The sequence below is a fragment of the Rhyacophila brunnea genome, unplaced genomic scaffold, assembly GCF_057557595.1.
Source record: "Rhyacophila brunnea isolate RB1 unplaced genomic scaffold, BYU_Rbru_1.0 scaffold_21, whole genome shotgun sequence".
Lineage (NCBI taxonomy): Eukaryota > Metazoa > Arthropoda > Insecta > Trichoptera > Rhyacophilidae > Rhyacophila > Rhyacophila brunnea.
The window spans coordinates 31,894,190-31,920,950 of record NW_028232871.1 but is presented as its reverse complement, the minus strand read 5'-3'; the positions used below and the strand labels follow the sequence as shown (position 1 = coordinate 31,920,950).

Genomic DNA, 26,761 nt, shown 5'->3' with positions numbered 1-26,761 from the left:
ATTTTTGCATAAAATGTGAAACAATAATTAAGTCCAATTAAGTAATCAATTCAGATGAATAAAATTTTGTCTCTACAGTTGCGAAATCACGACCTAGTTGGCGTTTGGCATTTTGTTTTATCTACGTGTAGTAGGCGTTGGGTACACCGTGGAAATAATGATAGAAAACGGCCGTTTAATATTATAGTTTGCCCAATAAAAAGCATCGTGTATTTATTTAGTTAACCTGTTTGCTAGTAGTTTTGTATAAATTTTGACTACAAAGCCGTTTGCCACTTGTTGGTACAGTAATTAATATTCTGTGTACAGCGAAATACCTACATGAATACATCAATAATATTATTATCAACTTCGTCATTTGACCTTTACTCCGACCAAAGGACATAAGCTTTTCGGTTTACGAACGAATGTTCTAATGATATAGAATAGATAGGTAAGATAGGTTATGAAACGCCGGAATGGCGTCAGTCAAATAATCTCGGGGCCGTGGAACAAAGTGCTACGGAAAAAACTGTTTCCAAAGTCAAGATAAAGTATATAGGTAGGTACACTCCACTACGGAAATAAGTTTATACAAAACCCCATTGCGACAGATCGGCAACGTTCGGCTGAACTTCGGACGTGCTCGGGATTTACGGCAACAGAGATAAACCTTCCGCCGCCGATACTTCGCCTGGTGGCGACGTTGTGAACTTACCACATTGCAAGGTACACTCAACCAATAAACTTCTGTTTAACTGAAAATAATTTTAACGATAGTACAATAAAAAAAAATCGTATTTTGGTGTAACATGACGTGAAGCTAATATACCAAACTTATGCAACTGGATAAAATGTGTCTATAAAGATTATATGACTAAAATTTCTCTTTCTGACTTGTATGTACTTTTACTTTTGAATGTATAGAACATAATAATTATAAAAAATGGTTATTACCACAATCTGTATCTTATTTTGGAGTGGTTAATATGACGTGCATATTTTTTTATGTTATGGAAAGTATAAAATAATATAGTGTATAAAAATAATTATAATACATGTGATTGTTTTAACAGTGTTTATTTATTTAATATAAATACAACTTATTTCAGAACTGTTTTAAAACCCTTTGGAATAAAAGAAGTCTTTTGAATCCAACACAAAATCACCCTTGACTTCTATCTGGCAAGCGAGTTCATGAACACGGGTCGCAATGATACGATTATGTTTTTTTGTTAAATAATTCTTTAGATCTGAATTTAATGCCCAAATGTCACCTTGTATTTTTTTAATCATGGTTATCTTTCTTTGTCCTCGAAAGGTGTTACTAACGTAAATTGGCATCATGTGATTCATATTCCTAGCTAAATAATACGGTCCATTCAAAGATTCAGGCTTCGGTGGAATCCATCCAGAGGGATACGATTCCTTCGCTATAGGTGTAGGCACAGTCTTCCTTGGTAAAAGCCTTTCGACGTACTTCCATTCGGGGGGATTTTCGACAACTTCGTATTCAGTGCGATTCTTCAAATCTCCAATATATGGCGAATGCGAGAAGCTGTAATGTCGTACTGGAAAAGTCTGAAAAAAACGAAAAAATAAAAAATAAAGACACTATACAATAATTTACTAGTTGGGTGTACATTTACAGCGTACTGTCACATGTCAGATTTTCAAAGTCGTCACACACAAAAACCAAGAGAGTAATATGAAAAATAATTACCGATAGTTGTTCTTCATTGCCTAAATTATTGTAATCAGTTGTGAGATAGTTATTTTTCTGATAAATTCTCGGCGAAAAACTAAGCAACGCGCGCCGCAAACAACAACGGACCAGCGCCATTTTGAATAGCGAATAGAGCAGATTGCTACCAAGAATAATAAGAAACTATACTCAAAGGAAACATCATGGCTGCGGAGTGTAGATATTTGGGCTTTTCAAAAATCGTTTTCTGAGTTCATTTTTGAGTTTATATTGAACTTTTTTGCAGTTTAAGTTGCGTAAATGTGTTTTACATAGGAATTTAGTCATATTCAGTTGTTTTAGTGTATATTTTGGCTTATATTCGGCTTCACATATTCGTTGAGCGCCACGGTTCGGGAAATGATTTGTGCTTTCGGCCGACGCATACGCATTTAGCATAGCCATAGGTGGCGTTAGGTGGCTGTGGCTGCAATCAGCGGGGAAGGTAAGTTTTTTGACAATGTTTTTCTCAATTTTCCGACAAAAATCGTTTCGGGTAAAAAAATAATTAAATTGGATTCGGTGCGGAAAAGCTTTCCGTCCCGTTGTGCGATGAAAACAAATAATGTTTTTGTTTAAATTATTTATAAATTAACTTATAAACTTGGTAAAACTCGGAAATCCCGATAGGTCATTTACTTTTGTTTATGAATCGAGATTGTGGAAGCGGTTTTCGCTGTAAACCGTGGCTGTTGTTTATTTAGCGGGCTGGTCGGGTGCAATATTGCTCTCCGAACGGAGGGTTTATTTATTTGTCGTTGCCATCTCGGCGTATTGACATTTTAAAACATTTTTGATATCGCGGCCTTTCGGCCTGTCACTCGAAACGTAAACTTTCAGACGTCGGCTGGCGACGTGAAATATTTTTTTTGCTCGATTCCTTGCAATATTTTAAATGTTTATGAATGCAAATACTTAATTTATTGTGTCTATTTGTTCGTTGAATTTTAATTTACACTTTCGAATTTGACGTGCGGACTGTGACAGCGCCAGTTCGCGCGACCGACAAAAATAATATCAACAAAAGTATTACGTGTTGTTTTCGATGCGCTCTTGCGAACGCCACAGCTGACGGGCTATCCGATCTGTCCGCAGGTCCCGATGTCATCGCGTCACCATGGCCGGGCGCGATAAAAAGGCGAAGAATCTCCCGACGTCCAACTCCTCGCGAGACTCCCCTTCGGCCTCCGCCAAGAGGCCGCCGCCGGCGTCCCTCGCGGAGGGGCGCGACGCCGAGCGGGGCGGATCCCCCGCGGACGGCAAGAAAGGCGGCGTCCCCAAGGGGGCCAAGGCCGCCAAGAAGAAGATGAACCCCGCCACCAAGATCAACATCGCCAGGGGGCGGAAGAAGACCAAGGCCAACTTCAAATTGAGCATCGTCAAGACGCAGGGGATGATCGCCAAAAAGGGGCGAAGGGGGCGACCCCCCCTCAAGAAGCCCCCCGTCAAGGAGGACACGCCCGACGAGACTGAAGATGACCCGGCCGCTCCCGAAGCCGCCGCGAAGACCAGGGGCCGAAAGAAGGCCAGCCCTGACGAAGACTCAGACAAGAGTAAGACGGTGGAGGCTACGGATGCGGCCAAGCCCACCATTGATGTCAAAAAAACCGTAGCGAAGAATGCCCCTAGAAAAATCATCAAGAAAAAACCTCCCCTCGGCGTGAACAAGGCCATGACAAAGAAGAAGATGCTGATGGTCGAACGGGCTCTCCGAGCCGATGGAGACATTACTGTCCCTAAAATTATGAAATCGCTTGGCACAAAATTAAAATCGACCGCTGATAAAGTCGAAACGAAAAAAGACGCCTTCGATCAAAGCAAAACCAAGTTGGAACCGGTCGAGCCCTCTCTTTCGGTCCTGGATATCAAAAAGGAGGCTGACGCGGAGGCATCCTCACCTGTCCCCGACTCGGGTACTACTAGCCCGCGGCTGGGAGGTGTTAGAAAACTGCGAAAGAGCTCCGACTTGATCTCTGTCAAGAGTCTGCCTGTGGACCCGTCTACCGTCTCTCCGGGCGCGAAGAGCCCTTACTCTACGCGTTCTGACAGAAGCAAAAGCCCGTTCCCCATCAAGAAGGAGCCTGCACGGAAGACACTTCGGAACGGCAAGCAGAGGAAGCTCACGGACTCCCTCCTCGCCGACACTGTAGAGCAACAGTTCAAGAAGCGGCGACGCCTCCATTCCGACTCAAGAGAATCCAGACTGAGCGATGTTGGCATCGAAACACTAAGCGAAGCCAAGAAGATGAAGAGACTGCGATCCTATTCCAGAGATGGTAGTGAGATATCCAAATGTTCCGACGTCACCGAATCGGATGTGAGTTTCTGCGATGCCATGAGCACGGACGCCGACCTATCCAAAGTGGCCATCAAGAAAGAGGTCTCTCTCGATGATCCGCCTGTCGAAGACCATCTGTCGAATGTGGGAGTCGATGCGGCGTCCGCATCAGAAGAACCCATCGCCACGGATAATGAGAACAATAATACTGATGGAAAAAATAAGACTGATCCCCCCGCAGAGAAATTAACCGACGAGACATCGGACGATGGCTTAAAACTCAACCAGAGTGAAAGAATAGCCGAGAAGTCTCTCATTTTGGACAACATGTCCAAAACTTTCAACGAGTCCTCCCTTACAGAGAAAGCAAAGGCCATCCGAAGATCCGCCCGCCAGCGGAAAAGCACTGTCAAGGCGAAGGAGCATGAGGAGACAGTCCTGGCTGAAAAGGACGCTCTCTCTCTAGACCTGGCTGACTTCAAATCGCTTCCAGGGAAGGTCGTCCGGTCTGACTCTGAGGACGGTCAAATTGAAGCTTCCAAAACTCAGCCGCCTTCTGAGATCAGCCCCGCCATTGAATCTGACGACACCAAAGATGCAGAGCCTTCTCCCGAACCAGCGACCGCTAAGATCGCAGCCAAGAAATTTTATGGAGACTGCAATCAAACCGACCGTGCAATCGATAAGAAGAGCAAAGACTCCAAGAGCAAAACCGAAAAGAGCGTCTCTGAGACTGTGACAGAAAGTTGGCTTGACGGCGACAGGCAAATTTCAACTGTCAACAGCTTCGCGATGGATCCCGGCGTTGTCAAGATGGGCTTTGATGACACTGACAACAATCTCGAATTTGACTCTGGCCCCGTCGACGATTCTGTGAAAGAGAACATTGAGAGTGTGTACACCGCTAAGGCCTTCAGCAACCAGGACATAGATAAGCTCATCGACAAGCTGAAAGTCTTTGAAGCACAAGACAAAAAGCGGCAGGAGGAAAACCTAAGAGCTAATGCCTCCGGAAAATCTTCAGTCATGGTCACTAATGACGTCGTCCTGATCTCCAAATCCAATGCCGATCACATAGCTCTGAAAGATATTCCAAACGCCGTCACGATTGACAAGCCCAAAGAGAAGGCGGCAGTCCTTAGCAGATTCGAAAATAACTCGGCCATTTCACTTATAAAGAAAGACCAGCCCCGCAGGTCTTTCGAGATTGAGCTCCCCAGCGGGGTGACACTCATCAAGAGGACCGGGGCCAACTCCAGGAAACATTCCACCGGCTCCAATCCAAAGGAGGACTCTGTCACCATGTTCGACAAAGCCCTAGGAAAAGAAGTCACATTGGATCTCAGAAAATCTATTGACAAAGGATCGGACTCTGCTTTGTCGATAGCCAAGACTCAATTACCCAACGCCTCAAGCAATGCCGTCAGCATATCTCTGAAGCCCAACCCGTCTTCAATCACAGTTGAGACGCCGCTTCTGTCACCTGATGATGATTCCGTAAGAGTCGTTTCGCTCAAAGAGGTCTCCGTCACCGAAGTTTCCCCGAAGGAAGCTCCTGTTGCCGTTGCATCGCCAATAGAAGCGAAAATAGTCATCCCGTCGAAGGAAGCGTCCGCTAAATTGGCAATTCCAAAAGAGATGCCATCTATTGCTTCCATAATCACACCCACAACCACTGCCACAGTACCTAAAGAAGTTTTGACTAAAGACATTCAGCCTAAGCATTCGACACCTTCCGCGAAAGAGGTGGCAGCACCCAAAGCGATACTTCCGAAAGTGGCAGCGACTAAAGAAGCCACTCCTAAACTTGCGCTTTCTAAAGAACTCACCCCCAAAGTGACAATTTCTAAAGAACTCACCCCAAAATTTTCAGTTTCTAAAGAACTCACTCCTAAAATTTCGCTTTCTAAAGAATTTTCTCCCAAAGTGACATCTTCGAAGGAATCCACGCCCAAATCGACAACTGCAAAAGGATCACTATCCAAGGAGACAACCCCCAAAGTCCTCATCCCCAAAGTCAAAGTTTCGTCCGCTAAAGATGTAGCAGCGAAGGCGTTACCTGTTAAAAGCGTCCCGGTGAAGGAGGCCGCCACTAAAGCGGTGGTGACATTAAAAGAGGTGCCACCGAAAGATGCGACAGTGAACGAAGCAGGTATACCTCGTGTAGCGACACCCGAGGTGCTGTCGCAAAATCCAGAGGTCGCTGCATCGGCTGTTCCTGAAACTGCCAATTCTAATATAACAGTTGTCAGTCCGGCTTCTGTGCAACTCAGTTCTAGCACTGTTGTCGATAAGGTGGCATCTATACCTTCGATTGCATCTGTTGCTGTTTCGAAACAACCCATTGTCGCCATCGCCAGTTTGTCGGCGATGGCATTACCATTAGTCACAGCCGTGATTCCAGTGGACATTGTTAAACCTCCTTCGCCTGTTTCGCCCGCTGTCAAACCGGTTCCGGAAGAGACGCCGGAGAATCTGAAACGGAAAGAGATCATCCTGAGCTCGCTGGGACTCCTCACCCATAAGGCTGCCGATGAGGCCAAACTGGAGAAACAGAAGCAGAAGGAGCTCCTCATCAAGACTAGCAAGACCGCCTTGCCCAAGCTGAATACCAATGACGGCTACACTGGCACCCTCAAGACCGTCATCAAGCTTAACCGGGCCGGTCTGGACAAGAAGAAGGGACGGAGTCCGCTCAAGATGACCTTCCAGAAGAGCAAGAGCCGCGGTAACAAATCCCTCTCTGACGGTGTCAGCGGAGATAGCGAGTCTGACGAGAATTCCTACTACACGATTCACAAAGAGGTAATTTTCAAATTAGTCTCCTTATGTTAGTCATTTCTTTTAATTTTATCAATTTTATTAAATAATGACATCGAAGAAAATCTTCTCGTATAGAGATGGAGCCTAAATATATTACAATCAAGCAAAAACAGGAGCTCTGGAAAATACTGTACTAATTTATCATTAGATTCTCTTCCTCCATACAATAATTAGTTCTCACACTAGCTACACAGGGAAACAAAAGAAGGCTCCATCTGGAAGAAAATTCAGCACCTTTGTATTGTACAATTAGAAATGAAGTGTGATAATATAACCTTCACTGTCAGGCCGGGCCAACTATGCCCAGGTTATGAGGGAAAATTATGATTTGCCTCCTTTTTTTGACAAAACAAATCAATGAATATCTTTCCAGGGGATTGGATGGATTTTCATGCACCCTTCATAATATCATTGTAATATATGCTTGATTTTTTAAATCGATGCTGTCTTTATATAATTTTGTCCACAAAAAGAAAGTACATTAGAACCTGAATTATCCAGGCTACTAGGGGATGAAGGTTGTTCTTTTCATTTTTCAACGTTCCATGTCTTTCTGATGATAATGTGATTCCGCTGCTAAATTTAAAATGAAGTGCACTTTGTAAGAAAATTGAAAGTTAGATGACAATTATTTATGTTTTCATTCAATTATTAAAGTATAGGTTGACCTTTTTTCATGACCTTTTTTCATCAGATATAATTTCTCCACATTCTAATGACTTCTGCGTTAGTCAAATTTTGCAGAAGATTAAAAAACACTTCAGAAATTAAGTAACATTAACAACCAAACTCAATTGTAATCATGCTGTTTAGCATAGTCTAGTCCAAGCAATGTCACTTTGACAATAAACATCCAGCATTTTAGCAAAGAAAACAAACCGATAATTGACATCATAGCCATTAGCTTAGGTTGCTATATAATATAATCTCTCATCTGTTTTTATTGTCACCTTACAAGGCATAATTTCTAATTCACTTTCGCTTCAATGCTGATTTCTCATTGAATAATTTCATTTTGAAAAAAGCAATTCTTGTTCCAGTTTGGCGCCTCGTCGGCGTTCGGCACGGGATCCTCGGACAATCAGCTGACGTCTGGTGGGCACCGCAAAACTCATTACAGTAATCGATTTAACAACCATGGTGTGTGGCTCTCTTACTCTCCCTAATTCTCAACCCCTAAAACCAGTTTATTACACTTACGGGTGGTGTATTTTAACTTACTAATGAAATTCATTAAAAATATGACTTACTAGTGCATTCCGCTTTCTTTTTTTCTAATCATGATTTATGAATAATAAATGGAATTTCAACACTTTATTCACCATATTAATAAATATGTCCATACAAATTCAAATTGCATGAAGTACCGCTCGCAGTCGATTGTTTTAATTTTCAGGGAAAATTAAATAGTCAAAAATATAAATCTTTGAAAGATAATATTTGAATTAGACGAATCGGCAAAGATCACACCACTTACGGCTGATTTTAACCTGTCAACGGGTTAGTGCAACAGACGAAGGTCCAATTTGTATGTTTTGAAAAATTTCGAAATCGATCGAGAATCGAAGGCATCTTCTCAAATAGGTGTGCAAAGTTTTTACAGCATTAAGGTGTGATGTAGAGCGTACGTAAGCGTTTTGTTTATAATAACTCAATTTCTGTATAAACTGGACATACGTAATACAATACGGGCGGTCCTCGACTTTCGTACATAGTATTGGTTCACGAAAATGTGTATGAATGTTGAATGTACAGAAGTAGAGTGTATTTTAAAATGGATATAATAATAAAGAATACCTGTCAATATTGAATATTTGTCGAACCAGCCTTTACTTGCTTGAAATTCCTCTTTTAATCGAGTCTTTCAATCTTCATGCAGACTACTACTATTAGTTTCAATAATTGAAAAACTCAGTATTGATGTTGATCATCAATTTAATCAATCCACGATGACAAAGATCTCTCCATTTCATCAGTCACTAAGCCGTGTCTTTTGAAACAATCTGAAGATATATTTCCCCAAATTTGAACATATTATGTCTTAATTATCGATAAAAATCTCAATTTGATGAAACATCAAAAGTCAAGGACCGTGCTCATCTAAAACGTTAGTAGATTATCATTGAATAACTTACTATCAATAATTCTTTCATAATCTCATCAAATAAAATAAACAACATTAATGTGAATTTGATACTCTATTTCGAAGAAATGAAAGCAACCATTTTATACATTTTCACCGCTAAGATCTCGCATATTATAAAACAATGTAGATCTTTTTCAAAATGGTATTATTGATATTTTACCGATAACTGTTTGTATGGATAAATTTAAATGCCAAAGGGAAGCAAAGAATCACCTTTAAACAAATCATGAAAGTTTATTTCAGTTTAATGAATGCATAATTTCATGTTTATGAATTACCATAAATTGAATGCATGAAAAAATGAAACTACATGTCGTATTCATTAGATTTTTGTTGTGGTGTACCTACCCCTTCCCTTAACTTGTGTCGGTACTCTATACATATTGAATTAACATTTTTTTTTATTTTGCCTAAAAATATTGAGTTTTAAATTAATATTCTTTAACTTGACGAAAATCCATTGTAATAGACCAGCCATTTTGTACTTTATGTACGCACCGGTTTCACCTGTTGAACGCATTATCGACTAATCTTTACTTGCGCTCTAAATAACCGCGTAATAAATTTGTGAAATTGAATGCAATAAAATTTAAAACGAGTATTGTAGTTTTTAACATTCACAAATACTAGACGGGCTAGTGCACGGAATATCTTGGATGTCCAGTTTTTGTATATTTTGAGAAAATCCATCAAGGTAATGTATTTGAATGAAGCAAAATCTTCTCAAATACCCTATTTGGACATACAATATTATGATATCGTACAATTATCATGTTTACAGGCATTTTGTGTATAATAATTTAGTTTTGGTAATGACTAGAGTGACTAGACGTACAATATCTGTACACTAACCCTTCGATTTATTAACATCTTTTCTCCATAAATAATCATTGAAGTTCTCGATGATCACTCTTGAAATTGAGGTGCTGAGGATTTAACAAAAGTTACATATTTAAAAATTACTTTGGAGTAATTTTCGCATCACCAAATACCCATTTATATGCGAATAATAATTTAAACATGTAATTGCTTTGTATGACTATATATAAAGTATTGTATACTCAACATATGAGTATATTTCATGGAATAATATAGTAATATAGGATCATTCGTGAATTTACAATTGCGTGTTCAACTTCATAGTCTCAAGTCACCGATGTTCTTGTATTAGTTAACTCCTCAGCAACTCGATTAAGCCATTGTTTTTTTGTTATTTAATAAACGCATATCCCCCCTGCATGTATAAATAATATTATTTTGGTTAAATTATGATTAATAACAATATTACTAACCAGTTACTTCAATAATAATGACACGCATTGATTAATTAAAAAATAAAATAATTTGTTTTAAAAGAATATGATACAAGACAATATGCATGTTTTTATTTTTGTATTTAATCTTGTTTCCCATTATAATACTAGGTTTGGAAAAATATACATAAAATGATTTGTAATTTAAGTCATTTTTGCTGTACATAATTTGAGAGTAGAAATATATAAATTCCTTGCGACTTTCACGGTTCTTAAGACTCGTTACAGAGGCCATTCTCAAGAGATAATATATTGATGTGTACTATCAGATGAATGAATGCGAACAGTACTTATAAGTTTTCTGAGAAAAGGGGTCTACTGAGAGTAGATTGGGGTGATAGTGTACTGTGTCAGCTGCAACAACCAAAAACACCGGATTGGTTATTAAATTTTATTGAACGAGCCAGAAACCATGCCATTTTAATCCTCATTAATATACTGTAGTTCTGTGAAAACATTCCTTCTTCCAGCCAAGTATCCGTCACAAACTCACATTTTTTGTGTCATGTCCGTGTTTATCAATCCGCTGACATTGTGTAATGTTTTAACCGATATGCCTCCTCGTGTTCACCCACATGCTTTTTACCGTTTGTGAGGTTTGGTCAATGTACTTCTTCAAACATCTGCAACAGCTTATCTCATATGTGCCCGCCGAATCTGAAAGCCGCATGCCTCTTATTGGCTGTAAAACATTCTGACCTCGGACGCTGTTTCAAATACAGTTTAGACATTAACAGTATCAACCTTCTTTTCACTCCGATCAACGTTTGCTCTCAGCTTCTTCTTCTTATTGTGCCATCCCCTAGCGGAGGTCGGCCACCATCAAGGCGATCTATCTTTGTCGTCTGCTACCCGGAACAGTTCAGCTAAACAGACCATTTTTCGAGATAGTGCGGCATTTGCATTCATACACCTAACAACAATAAATTATCTCTTGAGAATGGCCTCTACAACGAGCTGAAAATGTTGAGAAAAGAAGGAAGAAGAACACGGTGACAACCCAAAAAGTTAATACAGTACTCTCTCAGTAATCCGCCACCTCAAAAACCAGACAAGTGTCCAATTAGTGAAAGCGGCGTATTATAGTGCATACATACAAAATTATGGTCAAAATGAAAACAGGTATTTCGTAAAAATTAGTTTTTTTGATAAATTTGTACTAACAAATTACGGTTTTATTTATAATCAAAATCAAGTATTTACTAAATACATAATATTTATAAACTAAGGTTATTAACTAAATATTCTACAGTAAATCACTTGACACAACCAGTTGTTCAGTGAGGCAGGTATTGAATGGCTTAGGATTCCTGGCTTTCCCTATGACAAAAGCTTCAGTTTGTGTGTCCCGGTTGTGTTGGAGCACAGCATAATTATTGTGATGTGGTCTTTGGGCACTTTCCTCCCTGGTACATTACTTTCTTCGCGATGAACGTACGTTTTACAAAGGAGAAGTTTCCAAAATAAACCCGTCTCATCTGCGTTGTCGAACAAACGAATATTAATTATAGAACTTGATTTTGTGCTTTCAACTAGTAAAAATAACGGCGGATTACTGAGAGTGTACTGTATAGCAGAACTGTCTGTATTTAACAAATTTAATAACTCTTTTGGGTGGGTATTCAGAATGTTTTAATTGGTGTTCTCTATTCAGATCCGGCTCTGCACGATCCTCTGGATGTGGCGGTGGAGCCCAATCCTGCCGGCAAAGAAGCCACCCTCAACCTGGTCATTCCCGAGAAGGCCTCTTCCTTCGCCATCCACCCGGAGAGGGTGTGCAAGGACCAGTGCTTCTACTGCGGGGGAAAGTTTGGCCTCTTCGACACGCCTTGCCATGTCGCACAGATCAAGTCGCTCGACAGGCAGAAGAAGATATTAGACAGTGAGTCGATAATCTTTGTGTTGATGTAATCGTAAATATGTGTTTGATTGTGAGACCAATATTCGACAACACCCTATAACTGTTGCCATTTTTTGTGTAACAAATGCGATTATCATTTTCATGGCAATGTATCTAATTTAAATTTTTATGGCTGCCTTATTCAAACACTAAAAATACAAACAAGGAATTTGTTAATTTTTCTTATACTTGATCCTATATTTAGGTAGGTAATAAGGTTTTTACCTACTTTTATTATATTTATAAGAGAATTAACTGTATTCGCTGTCAGTGTGCATTTACCATTGGTGAGTGTGCATACTGCCTGAAGAAGCCGAAAGGCGAAACCCGGGTCTGAAAAACGACTCGAATGGAATAGTACAAAACTTAGATCCACTAGAATATAGAGAATATTATTTTCTTGGAATAGTAATAATAAATCATTTGAAAACAAGACCTCATTTACAGTAGTTATGTACTCGTTCAATCCTTAGCTGCTCAATTATGAATTTTCTTTTATAGATGAAGAGAAGCTCTCCTCGGACAGTTGCCTGTGCGACGCCTGTTACCGGCATGTGGACAGGCGTGCCAATTGCCCCTCGTACCGGAAGAGAGCCGGACCGGGAGCGGCCACGGCCCCCGCGCCTCCCCCGGGAACGGCGGGCGACATGTGCCACGCATATGCCTGCAGCCGCCCCGCCCCGCATACCATCCGGAGGAAGTGGCTCGTCAAGATGCGAAAGAGCATCTCCAAAGTGGTACGTCTCTATCAACTGCCTTATTGCCATAACATCAGTCTTTAAACTTATTCTTCTTAAGGTGAAGCCTTTACTGAGTCTTTTTGAAAGAGGCACGTAACGGAAAAATACGAAGCTTGCAATTTGAGATTTTTTTTTGATAATTCACAATTTCAACTGTATTAAGTAATTAATATGTATCTGAAAACATTAAAAAGAAAAATATTTTTTATTTTAAGTCAAAGATAAACTTACAATTTTATTGTAAAAAGTGTAATAAAATGTGAATTTCTTAAATCGGACCGCCTCCTATTACATATATTTTATGGTCATATATATTATTAAAATTTAGTTTATTAAGGCCGTGCATTAGTTGAGGCACGGTCTAAAAAGATCGTTGCTAGGCGAAGCGCGGATTGCGGGTCGCGGGTGCAAATGACGCCTGTCAAACGAAATATTATTTGTCATATAAATCCAACATACGTCAATTTTATGTTCTGTTTATTGTTCTATTAGTAACAATAATAATATATTCATTGCCATGTTTTCTTTTTAAAGTAAATTTTTAGTCATCTTTACACGATTTTAGAATTAATTGGCCCGTCGCCATCACGCAGCAAAGTGACGTGCTTCTGGCTCGACGTTCTCTCAATGAATGCCAGTGAGTCCAAAATTTCGTCGCGCCTACAGTTGAGAATTATTTGCCGTTTCACTGATGCGTCACCTTAAGTTTTTCAAGCATCGCCATAAGCATCAAATTGCAAGCTTCATATTTTTCCTCTAGGTGCCTCTTTATAAAAGGCTCAGTAAAGGCTTCACCTTAAAAGCAAAAATTCAATCAATAGCAATCCGGAGAATTCTTTCTGACTTTTTTTTTTATCTTTAAACTTCTAAATAACCTCACAGGTTTCCCACAATCCATCATCATTTTTGGCAATACAACCCTTAGCAGTCTTGACCTCCTTCCAAAACGTTCTCCATTCTGGACACCGTCACCGCTTTTCAGTTGTTTTGGTCTATCCCCCTTGGCGCAGTCCAGCCATCTCAGGCTCAAATTACATTGACGATTCTTACGTCGATCGTCTGCCACAATAGCCACTGATCGTGAATATGGCTGAAATAGAATAACTCGTATTTTTAGTGCCCGGCTCACTCTCCGATCAGTGACAGTTGGGGCGAAGATTACCGAGAATGTATGAAAATATCCGAATTAACTGTGAGCTTTCGAGTACGACTGCATCTGGCATGTCCTGTCTTTTGACATGGTGCAAATTTGACATTTACGTAATGACGGCTGTCTTACCTTATTTCTTCATTATTGTAATACAATTATAATAAAAAAACATAAATAATAAGCTAGTAAATACAATCAGCCATTTCTTACTTGTCTAAATGTTATCTCCAATAGTTTCCATTGGCATTTAAAATAATACCATATGAAAGAAGTTTAGTGTTGCCATCAAGCTGATTAATAGATATTTTCTGGTTTAGTTATAATTATTAAGGCTAGCAACTGAGCGTATATTATGAACCAATCAAATCGAGTGTCAACAAGTTGGTAGCCGAATAGATCAGCGTGGATCGTTGAATCTGGTTGGTCTGCGAGTCTGCTGGTATTATTGGATTATTTCTAGGTCTTCTCTTACTTTCAGGGGATGCGTATATAGCCCTCCTTGGTGGTAACTCTGGCATTCTTTGCACGTGCACATCTCGGCATCTTCATATGCCACATGATCATAATGTACCTCAACCTCCGAATACCATTTTCTTTTTCAACAAATTTTAGAGTAAACATTCTCTCATTATTTATGCATTTATACATAAGATTAATAGAGAATTTCTATGTTTTGTCTAATAGGTCCAGTTAGATTTGGATTACCCCGGCCTGCACACGATTCCGCTGTGCGACGTCCATTACGAGGCTGTCTCTCACCTGATGGTGTGCGGTCTCTGCAAAAAGAAGCTCTCCAAGAACCACGTTCACTACATCAACCAGGTAAATCTTCAACACTCCAACGATTGTATCAAAATTTCGTTCGCTCATCAATGTAGATTTTACTTGACTACAACCAAAATATCATGGCTGCGATTGGATAGCGCTGAATTCCTCAACAGAATGGGATTGCAGGCTTATTAATTCCGATCCCAGTATCCCAGGATTAAGAGTATACTTCAGCTGGGGCACGGTCTAAAACGATGTTGACTACGCGACGCGACGATTGTGCAAATGACGCGTGCAGAACAAAACATAATTTGTCATAAAAAGTCAACATGCGTTCATTTAATGTTATGTTTATTGTTCTATTACTAATAATAATAATATATTCATTGACATGTTTTCTTTTTCAAGTAAATGGGTAACGTTTTTTAGTCATCCTTACACGATTTAAGAATTAATTCCCCTGTCGCCATCACAAAACAAATCAACGTGTTCACAGCTCGACTTCGCTCTCCGATTGCCAGCCAGTCCGAAATTTCATCGCACCTATAGTTTAAAATTATTTGCCGTTTCACTGAAGTACCGTCTTAAGAAAAACATGACATTCTGCATGAAAACCTATTTGTGCATCAAGCTGGTTTTAATATTAGTATCTTTTGCAATAAATATATGAAAAATAAAATTCATTTATATAAAAACATTTATTTATACATGACAAATTTTTTTATGTGTTTTTGTTACATTGTAACTTATCGGATTTTGTAATTGGACGCCTCGTGTCTATTTCGTCATTGATTTTTGAATTTCGATTTGAATCTTTCAATTTCAATTTTCTCTAATAAAATTGGACGTACAACATTTGCGCAAAATGTATTGATTTACTCCATTCGTAAATGACATTATACAATTAGACATTCAGATTCAGGGTGTGTTCATATACTGTATTTTATTTAAAATTGCTCCCTTAATGTTTCCTGACGGATAACTCATTCTACATATTTGTAAAGTAATCTTCATCTCATAATTAATCTTGGATAATTGTTAGTTTGATTAGCAAGTTCTGTGTACGTACATACTTACTCAGTATTGTTTTTTAAAAATGTTTGGGTTATAAATAGGTTTATGTTATTCCTGTTATGCAATTTTAAAATATTTACCAAAGCATGAAACATGATTAAGTCAGTAAACTTCTCAAATATTAACATCGCTCAGTTGGCATTTTGATTTTCTGACATGCTATTTTTTTATGTTGTTTTTGATTACTTACTCGACTGCAGTTATAAATAGTTTTACACAAATTTTACAAGATTTTTGAAATAAATGATAATGAAGATGTGTAGTTATTAGCTGCTTATCTACTCGTCGTGATGGGATTGTCGTTTTACACGTCCGGAAATTGGCAAATAAATATGTTGGGCAGTAGTAGTGTGAAGTTGTCTGCAAATGAACCTACAATGTAAAGTCACTTGTTGCTAACTCAATCAGTGGTCATTTTTTTGCTTCAATTTCATATGTTTAAGCTATCTCGTAGCATCGCTATTTCATCCTTAGGATTAATTTTACAGATAATTACATTTTTAATTATTTGTTTAATAATTGGAGACCTTTGTGAGGATTCACCGAATGAAGTATATTTTTTCTCTTTTTACTAAATTTGAGTAATTTATTTTTCTTGTTGGCACGCGTGCCGAGTGCACTGTTCAAAATGTAATTATCTGTCCTCTATGTTGTATCGTTCGCCGAGTCGCATAATATCTCATGGCTAATGTCCAGCACGAATGGTTTGTGTTCCAGGAATACCAAGCGTTGAACACCCTGCTGCACGAGCAGGGAGTGCCCGTGGTCTTCGAGGAGAAACCTGTGGTGTGCAAGTCCTGCCGAGAGATCTGCACCCTTCTGCTGAGGCCTCCGGCACAAAATCAACAGAAACCGTTCCTGCTCAAGAGTTACAGGCGAAGGTGATGAGATTTTTCTGTTATTATTTTTGTATCTGTCTATGTGAATTCGCACATGTCACTGATCACACGTTATTCACTGATCTCTATTTATTTACTATCAAAAATTAAAAAATGTTTGTCTCCTTCTTTTCGTATGGTGGCTAGGTGCGGAATGGAACCCAGAAATAAGCACAGTAACAAAACCTTATACCCTCTTATGCGGTTGCTATACATACATGTTAGCATTTTTAATTTTCATTTTGTTTTCATATTGGTGTTGATTGCTTAAAATAATTCTGCTTAGCTCTTCTTCGGTTACATTAATTAGAGCAATATTGTATGAATATTTGAAAACCTGTAACATCTGTCGGTGAGCCCATTAGGTACTCACAGTCTCCAAAACTCTAGTTTTATCTTTTCCCTAATTAATCTGTAAATCTATAATAATTCTCTAACTGACTACTTTTGTATGTGGATATAATATTGTTCGTTGCACTTTTTTTTTGTTGTTTGCACGTTGTCGTTATTAATTTTATACTGAAACTATTTGTTACCATTTTCTGTCGATGATGTTAATTCCGTTTTGATTTCCCATGTTACATAAAATACAAACATATGTATCTACAACTATTTTACTCAAAATAAGTATCCATAGATTTAAAATTCCATCCGACAAGTCTGTAAATGGTTTTTGCACCTTAGTCATTGTTTTTTCAGCTTAGTATTTAGATACGGACAATGAACTCTGAGGTGCGGTGGTTTGGACAACTAATAACTTATAATACTCCCATAATGGCAGTAACACCACTGCGCTGCGCCGCGTCTTGAGTTACAGTTGGCCGTAAAAGTGCATTCCCACATGCCAATTTTTGTTGATCGACAATTTGATGGCGATATTCCCACAATATATCAGTTTAAATTGAGTCAATAGAGAATACATTGTAAGTGTAAATTGGTATTGTTCATTACAGGCTCATGACTGCTCACAATCTCGAAGAGGTGGATAAAAGCGAGCTGGACATTTCCGAATACAACATGTCTCTCGAAGCCGAGAAGAGTCCCGTCGATCCCTTCAAGGAATCCAGAAAGGGCAAGAACGGCAAGAGCAAGACCAAGAAGTCCTCCGACTCCCGCAAGCCCTCCGATGAGAACAACTCCAGCAACGGTCCCGATGCCCACGGGAAAGAGATCCGCAAAAGCAATGAGGCTTGGAGAAATTCCAGCCTGGAAAAGCTGACGCATGGAAAACCCGACGAGAGAATCCAGTCCACCAAGCCCATGGAGGAGGACATCGAAAGTCTCATCTCCTCCAACAAGATTCCCGTACCCGGATCGGTCACCGTCAGGACTGGAGACTCGGGAGACAACTCGGACGCCGACTACGACAGCGGCCTGGACCTCCTGTCTTCCGGGATGGACAACCAGTCTGAACTCCAGTACCTTTTACAAAAATGCAATGTTCCTCGCTCGACCGTTCTGTACCGCGGGAACGTGCCCAACCTCACCCAAAAGTCTAAGAACATCCTGAAGGCACAGAACGCCCCTGCCATTTTCAAAACATCTTTAGGCCAAAAGATTACTGATAAAAACGCTAAAAGGATTCAAAAACTCGGCCAGATCATCACTCAGAAGAGTGAATCCGAACCGGAGGGGTTCAAAGACAGGGACGGTATGCCGCTCGAGGCCGTGTCCGTTACCATCATGGGAGAGGAGGCGGAGAGGGACAACTATGGCTTCGCCGTTCCCAGAAACATTGCCCTCAACGATGAGTGCACGATAGAGACTGTTCCCTCGAAGGGGGCAGCAAGAGGACTCTCCAAACTCAACCCTTCCAAGGCCCGCCTGCAGCTCAATGATGGCTTCTCCCGTGTCATCAAGAACCTCAATACCCTGTCTGCGGAGCAGATCAAGCGGAAACAGGTCAACCGGGTAGACCCTCGCTTTTCTAACCCAGTCCGGAGGCTGGAGACCAACCCCTCCATCTCCGTCCGAGAGCTGTTTCCAGGAGAAGAGGAGATGAACCTGCAGGGCTCAGTGGAATTCGGCAACGCCAAGGGGGTGACGCCTGAGGGCTGGGAGCGTTGCAGCTCCACCATTCAGTATGACGCCGATACCAAGCGTCTGTGGCACGAGCTGCAGAAGCCCTACGGCAACCAATCTAGCTTCCTGCGCCACCTGGTTTTGCTTGAGAAGTACTTCCGGAATGGCGACCTGGTCCTTTCCCGCCGCGCCGACTGCAACGCCGTAACGTACAGTGAGTCTGTTCAGAATAGGCTCCGGTCGTACGACAATATCCCCAGTGGCGGAGACAGGACCGCGGTAAACGCACTACGGATGGCTCTGCCCAAGAACTCTTCCGTCACGGTCACTCCGCATGTCATCTCCCCCCCTCCTCCCCTGCCCCCCGAAACCGTGCTCGAGACAGTCAGGAGACCTGAGTCCGTCAGCCTAATTGACTTCAGAAAACAGAAGAATCCCTCCGGAACTGGAAAGAGTCTGCTAAAGACCAATCAGAACTGCGCCTTCGACCTCTCCAGAGCTGTGTCTGCCGGCCTCCAACCCCCACTTCCATCTCCATCCCACCCCCGTGTCGTCAACCAGGCCAAGATTCCCAAGAATGTCCCCCTGTCCATCGCTCAGATTAATCAGAGCGTTGACCGTGTCCCCAATGCATCCCTTCTACCCAAAAACCTACCCATGAGCCTGGCACAATTTGAGAAGTTTGCCACACCACCCCCCCCGCCTCCAGCGACGCCCCGTCCCGCCACGCCACGTCCTGAATTCAACTTCCCCCGCCCTCCGATCCCCCCGCCGGCATCTGCACCCGAACCAAAACCTGGGACGGGCAGTGGAAAGCAGCGTGCCTTCTCGCTGCCGCCAGAGCTCATCGCCATCCCCAACCCGAAAAGGTCTCTGGACAATGTTTTGCGGAACATCCAGCAGCTCGCCAAGGGTGCCTCCGCTCTCGACCGAACGGCTCCTGCGTCCGTGGACCCTGGCCTGCCGCTTACACCCGGACTTCCCGCCGCCACTCCGGGAGTTCCTGCCGCTGCCTCTGATGCGCCTCGTTCGGCCGCTGATCCACCCAAGAAAGCCAAGGGTTCATCCAAGCATTGGCGCCCCACTCTCATCCCCATCACCGATGAGTCCAAAGCTCGCAACAGCCGAGACGTGCTGTACCAGACGGCCGATGGCAGGAGACTCCCCAGTCTAGTGCAGGTGATGTCGGGTGGCAAGCCGTACTATATCACCATCCAGGACTACAACAGGATGTGTGTCATGCGCCGGCAGAAACTGCAGCAGATGCAGAAGGCCGAACTCACCGGTAAGAGCGGAGCGCCGGCCCCCTCCGCCGACTCGCTTGACTCTGCCGCCCTTGACGGCGACGCTTCACTCTCGGCCCGTCTCTTCGCTGCTCCCGAATCCCCCGCTCAAAGGATCAGGCCTCCTCCGAGCGAGACGCCTGAGCTGAACAGCATCAGACCCGCTGCACTGCGACTGGACAATGTCGATCCGTCCACGTCACTGGCGCCTTCGCCGGAGACTTGCGCGACCATATTAAAAAATGTCGGCCTGAAAAATATCACCATCGGCCCTGTCGGGGTGTCTTCTCCCGGCGAATCGAGATCGCAGAAGACCGCTCCCGCCACCGTAACTTCCCAGTCGCTGCTGTTGCCCGACGGTATTGCGGCGCGGCTCGATCCATCTGCCTCCGCCGCACTGGAATCAGCCAACAAGAGCATTGCCGCCTTGGCCGCCATGTCCCCCAAACCGGTGGCCGTGGCTTCGAAGGCCATCTCGTTGCCCAAGCTGCCGACGTCACTGACGGTGATCCCCCAAATGGCGGGTACTCCTCTGAGCTTTCCGGGCGCCGCCAGCATGACGGCCCTGGGGGCGGGCACGGCCACGCTCATCCCCCTCCCGGCCCCCGCCCCGGGCGCGCTCCTGCCCCCCCTCCCGACTGTGAAACCGCCCGAGCCTTAACACTACCGCGTCTTATGTATTCCTATCTTTTAAGAACTCGATTTTCCTTTATACAGATTAGTGATTACAGTGTGCCTCTAAATCCGCCGACGATTTAACTTGTATATATTTAGAAAAGAAATTCTCCCTCTATTGTACGGATAAGGAAACAGATTCGATGTAAACGGTGAGCTGTAAATGAACGCTTAGAAATCTAAATAGTATACGCTATTCATATATATTTTTACCGTATTTGACAGAAGGTATATAAAAATGTTAAGAGTAAAAAATAAGGTTTATTCTTTGATTAAAAGAAATTGTTGACAATTTGTACGATTTGTATTTACAAATTACCCGTCTCGCGCAACACCATGTTTTACTTGGATCATTTTTTTTAGCGCTATGACGGATATTTTTCTCCTAGTTTTACATTATATTATTATTATTATTATATTAATTTTGCTAGAGTTAATTTACAATATCATTAGTGAATCATTTTACTATTTTTTTTAAAGACATTTTCCGTTGGTACTTCCCCGAAAACGCAATCGATTGGACAAATAATTCTTTTCATTTTTCATAGATTCTTCCAAAGATAGTGATTTAGCAATATTGTTAATCATTTTAATATTACGCCTTATGTATCAAATAAATTATTAGAAATAATTTAAGAATAATTATGTATCTAATAAACATATCTTATCCATTTAAATCACTTTTTATTATTTCAACTTCCCGCCATCTGCCGGTGAGCATTTTGGTCCATTTCATCATAAGGCTTATATTGACTTTGATATCGATGCGATATCTTCCAACATTTTTAGTCAGGAAGCATTTTTTTTTTAATTATTTTAATTTTTAGAATGGTGTGTTTGTATTGTAACTGACCAAAACATCTAGTCCAGTCGAGAAATTATCAATTGACGATTCTCGGAGAACTAATTTCATCCGAATTTCAGACGAGTATATGTATAATTAGAAGAAATATTTTATGGCCGGACTAGATGTTTCGGTCACACTGTGATAAGGCAATATGTATGCTTATCGAGTTGTCATCATCATCATCATTTGTTATTAAAATGGCATGCCCTCTTGTACACATATTTTCGAAAAATGTTGATTGAATCATTCATTTTTTTATAAAATAAAAGAATTAACTCAACCTTTTGTTTCATTCCTTGTAAACTTATTCTTGTTATTTTTTCTTATACAAAAACAATTTTTTTTCTTGAAGAAAATTAAGTCACTTTGTACATATCAGTAGCGAAGGGTGGAGGTAGGCTGTTAAGATCCGCCATAAATAGTGTACATTAAACTTTGTTAGTCATATGTATTTATTTTTATTGAACTAAGACTACAATTTACAGATAGTCTTGGTTAGTTTTTAAAACCCAATTGAACCCTGCCTAACCAAACCATAATAGTTTTGGTATATTTTGGGCGATACAACAATGTGCAAACGTCTTTTTCATTCATACTTATTTGTTTTCGTTAGATTACGAATACATATTACACATTTTTGGTTCATTTTTTAAATTCATTAAACCTTGCCTAACCAAACTATAATAGATAAAAATGTTCTATCTATAAATTATCCAAATTTATGATTTAATTGTATAATCTTAGATATTTATAGATAGATGAGTATTTTTTTACTATTATCTATTATGGCTTGGTTTCGCAGGGTTTAATTGAATTTTAAAAACTAACCAACACCATCTGTAAATTGTAGTCTTATTTTAATGAAAACAAATACATTTGACTGCCAAAGTTTAGTGTACACTGTATTGCATATTAATAGCCTACCCCCACCCCAACCTTTGCCACTGGTACATAATGACCAGCCCTGATAAATTATCCTCATGCCAGATAGATCAGCGGTGTGCACAAAGAGATGTAATGGGGTGCACCATTTTATTAAGGGTGAAAGTAATCTCTTGCAATAACTGAATTTAATACATTTTACTAATAACTTTCATTTTAACTTTTAATGATAATACAAATCTAAGAACATTAAAATATGTAGGTATATTTTTTCATAAAGGAAATGGTAAAAATTGATTCATAATCATTTATACAATAATATAGTAGTTATAATTAAATTTTTAAAGTTCAAATATGGCTTGATTAAAAATGTTGCATTATTTTATGACGTTACCTGCTTATTATAGAGTATGATATACTTTTGAGAATTAATTGATTACTAAAGGTTCTTTCAAACAATCAGTTTTGCTGTCCGATCAGTCTCTGTTTCAGTCGAGCTGTCAGTTGTCAAATGCAAAACGGAGACAAGACAGGATGGGTTTTCCATCAGTCATCGCATCCGTTTTTAGAGTTGCCAGTTAAATTTATGTGTAAATTACTACTTTTCTAATATTATTTCTTCAAATATAGGTACTGCATTATACCAATATAATCCATAGTGGATGGAAAATACGTAAATATGCATCGGCATTTCCCAACTGAGACCGAACGGACAACTAAACCGATAATCTAAATACACCGACGTTTCAAAACTGAATGGACCAAAATGGAAACTTCAACAGAACTGACGTCTTAAAACCTTTTGATTTTTATTTAATTATATCTAAATGGCAACCGGGTTCGGTAGGTATGAGGTGTTTGAGAAAGAATAAAAAAGTAAAATGGCCCTCCGTCTTTGAAATGTCTCGAAGATTTAGTTTCAGATTTAGTATATCTTTCTTTTATCATTTATTTTTTATATCTATCATGGACTATACTATTTTTTTTTTTAGATATTTTCTTGATTCCATTGATATAAAACATAAATAGTTAATTTAAAATAGAAAAATTCAATATTGTATTTGAATTAAATTAATAAACAAAACGAGTTAAATCAATAATTTTAGTAATAAGTACCTATGCCTTTTCAAGACGTAATCCTGCAAAACCTAACCTATCTTCAATGGATTAAAAGAAATTATCCACCAAAGTGCCACTCAGCTATGTTGGTAACTTCTTTGATAACACCCTATCTGCTAAATTGACATGAGACTTTAATTTTTGCTTTATGACCAGAGGAAATTAAATCAATTTATATTATTTCATCTAGTTATTGCGGCTTAAACGTTGGCCTTTCGCGTCATGGGTCCCGGGTTCGAATCCTGAGTCTGGCAAGTATACATATTGTTTTTCAATTTGTGTATGAGTCAGAGTATGGACCTCATAGGTTAAGCAAGTGGCTGACATCCATTTCTCGTAAAAACAAAATCTGTTAATACAAACTTCCACTCTGTGGAGGCCCATATGATCTTATTAGGATCGGACATGGTCGAATATGATATAAAAATATATTGTAGTCTGGTAGGTAATGGATCAAGGGAAGTGACGATGGCATGGCCCTGATCTCTTATGCTCAAGTATAATAGACTGAAAAAGTAGTCAATGGTAGTTTTTCAGTCATTTTTATTGTATAGGTCTAATTAGACCAGCAATAGCAATTACACAGAACGACCCAACTACCAACTCAATCGTGTTGGCACTTGATTTGATTGGTTCATAATATACTCTCAGTTGCTTATGTGAACAATTATAAGTATAGGAACAAATAAAATTTAAGCAAGTATGTAACAAGTTGCTGTTTATATTTACTACTAATAGGGTTTTATTTTTGTTTTGTGTTATTATTGTCTTAAAGAATACAGTCAGGCTGCTTTCATTATGTAAAGGTCAAATTTATGTTGTTATGTTAAACACAGGACAGGACATGCTCGCGTGGCCACTCATAGCAACTCGAGGTTAATTGAGGCGACCGTGCCCAAAAAAATAAGAATTGTTCCAATTCGCTGATGACTGCTCATGACTCAAAAGTGACTTTTCACAAACGTGGGTGATCGTGACAGACAGTTGGCCTGAGACTCCGCCAATGTAATTATTCCATCCAAAGCCCATCACCACTACTATAACTATACGCATGTCTTAGAATAATGATAATGAATTATTATGCCTAGTGCAGACCGAAATACATCTGTACGAAAACAATATTTTCCATCTGTGATAGAATACAAAAAACAAAGGTACATGTTAAAAAGACTAGCTCATGGGTAAAGCGACTCGCATCGAACCGTTGTGATGTGGCCACGTGACAGTGACAGCTTTCGTGCCTTCGTCAGCCATCTGTTGATATTTTTAGATGTTTTTTATCTTTGGAATGTTCTGTGTTTCTGGAGAAAAGCTTACGCTACAGAATTTGCATTTGGATTTGCACTGAAACATAATCTTTGGTCAACCAACAGCCCTTATATTCAGGATTTACTCCAATTATATCGATATTTCTGTTATCTTTTAGGTAGTTTAAGTATGCACGGGAAATTCATTTTTCTACATAATACTTGCACTGGCAATAGCTACTTGCCGAGTTAAGTGTAGAGAACACGATTATTCAATTGCTTTAAATTATAATATATCTAGTAATGGGTTAACCCGATCACTGCCAAATATGAGATATCTCGTCAACTGGTCCAAGTTCGCTACGCCAGATACGAGATATCTCGGTAGTACTAATAATTCGGTCAAAACAAATAATTTCAAAATAGAACACACATAAGTACTGACATTTATCGGAATGTTCCTAAAACATTTTATTATATTAGCTAATGATTTTACCATTGATTTACCTTGAATTTTCTCAAGTGTTACAAATGATATTTTAGAGATGTCGTAGTTTTTTGATTTTTTTTTCGCAAATTATATTTGGCCTGTTAGGTAGTGACACATACCTGTTATCAACAGGCTTTTGTTGATTTTTAAATAAAAGACGGGCCGAACCGCAACCCTGATCTCTATAAACAATTGAGTAAAACACCTGATCTGGTTCCCTGCTCAACTACGTGAAAATCACTTACTGGGCGGAGGTGTAATTAAGATAGATTTTAAAGTATAAATGATGATGGATGAAAGAGATAATTTTAAGACTAAATATAATATAAAAAAAAAATATATAGAATTCAAATGTTGTAAATTTTGCCGCGCATTGCGCAGCGGTAAAATCTTCGCGCGCCGGCGCCAGGGTCAGGCTCGTGATTCGCCGAATCCAAAGATCATACGATCAGATTTGGCTAATCAAGAGGGCTCTTGGTAAGTCGGCATGGGCTCGGAGGGATTTCAAAAAAAGTGAACCCCGAGAAGAAAAGTTAGTGAGTGTCTGGTTTTCAAACCGTACGGACCTGACGACTACAACTACTGTAAAATCTCAAATATAATTTGTAAAACTAAAAATTAAGAAAATATAAGAAGACCACGTTACGAACACGAAAGACCTTGTTTTATTTCCACTTTAATCATTTAACTTTTTTTTGTGAATCCGGGGTTCGATGGACACCTGAGCTAGCCGCTGGAACCCCGGACATCTCAGTAGGTACTGCCAAGGCCTTTATTACGGCAGAAAAAAAGGTTAAATAATTTGACCATGTTCGATATGTACGTGATTATTAAAAAGCTAACTGCTGCGTAAAAAGATTTTTTTAAATGGGAGGTTAGTAATATTATTCACCTTGTTCGAACTGCTTAGATTTTATTTTTTATTGAAAATTTGCAGTATTTTCAGTGTACTTATACCTTTTTACTACTATAATAAAATTAATATCGTACTGTAAAATACATAGTGTAAATATAGGTATTGTAATTAAATAATATTTTATTTTATTTTGTACTTTATAGTACGATGATAGTAAGCACTGTTAGCAGCACAGAGATGACGCTGATGGATGACAGATCGTTTTGTTGCACTGTGCATGGGCGAGATAGCAGTACGAGTCCGCTTCGTGTATCATTGCAGCGGTTAGAATGCGTTAGTTTATTTAACATGAACCAAAACAAACATTAAATTTGTATCAAAACATTTTAAATGCTTGTAAAGAGTTTTGTATAATGTTCATAAATTAATTGTTCACGTAGATACAGATGTGTATTAGTTTGGACTAGGTATTAGAAGATACATGCATACGTCTTTGAACTATTGTAATAAGTAATTATACAACAAAAATAAAAATCTACTGAATAAA

At 39.7% G+C, this 26,761-nt stretch overlaps 2 protein-coding genes across 7 annotated transcripts; one reads left to right on the top strand and one right to left on the bottom strand.

Moving 5' to 3' along the window:
- Window positions 1–1,043: 1,043 nt before the first annotated feature.
- mRpL49 (mitochondrial ribosomal protein L49) lies at window positions 1,044–1,829 on the bottom strand. Its single transcript, XM_085948937.1, has 2 exons — window positions 1,703–1,829; window positions 1,044–1,560 (listed from the first exon to the last, which is right to left on the bottom strand). Exons 1-2 carry the CDS (start codon window positions 1,820–1,822, stop codon window positions 1,099–1,101), a joined length of 582 nt encoding a protein of 193 aa, XP_085805063.1. The 5' UTR covers window positions 1,823–1,829; the 3' UTR covers window positions 1,044–1,098.
- A 40-nt stretch (window positions 1,830–1,869) lies between these two features.
- On the top strand, window positions 1,870–21,900 carry east (enhanced adult sensory threshold). Of its 6 annotated transcripts, none has more exons than XM_085948936.1 (8): window positions 1,870–2,168; window positions 2,819–6,806; window positions 7,865–7,919; window positions 11,938–12,165; window positions 12,685–12,920; window positions 14,758–14,895; window positions 16,612–16,796; window positions 17,747–21,900. In XM_085948936.1, exons 2-8 carry the CDS (start codon window positions 2,841–2,843, stop codon window positions 20,757–20,759), a joined length of 7,821 nt encoding a protein of 2,606 aa, XP_085805062.1. In that variant the 5' UTR covers window positions 1,870–2,168; window positions 2,819–2,840; the 3' UTR covers window positions 20,760–21,900. The 6 variants fall into 6 exon arrangements, with proteins under 6 accessions (XP_085805062.1, XP_085805060.1, XP_085805058.1 ...); XM_085948934.1 differs by having other exon boundaries at window positions 7,865–7,964; window positions 16,633–16,796; XM_085948932.1 differs by having other exon boundaries at window positions 7,865–7,964.
- Window positions 21,901–26,761: the final 4,861 nt, after the last annotated feature.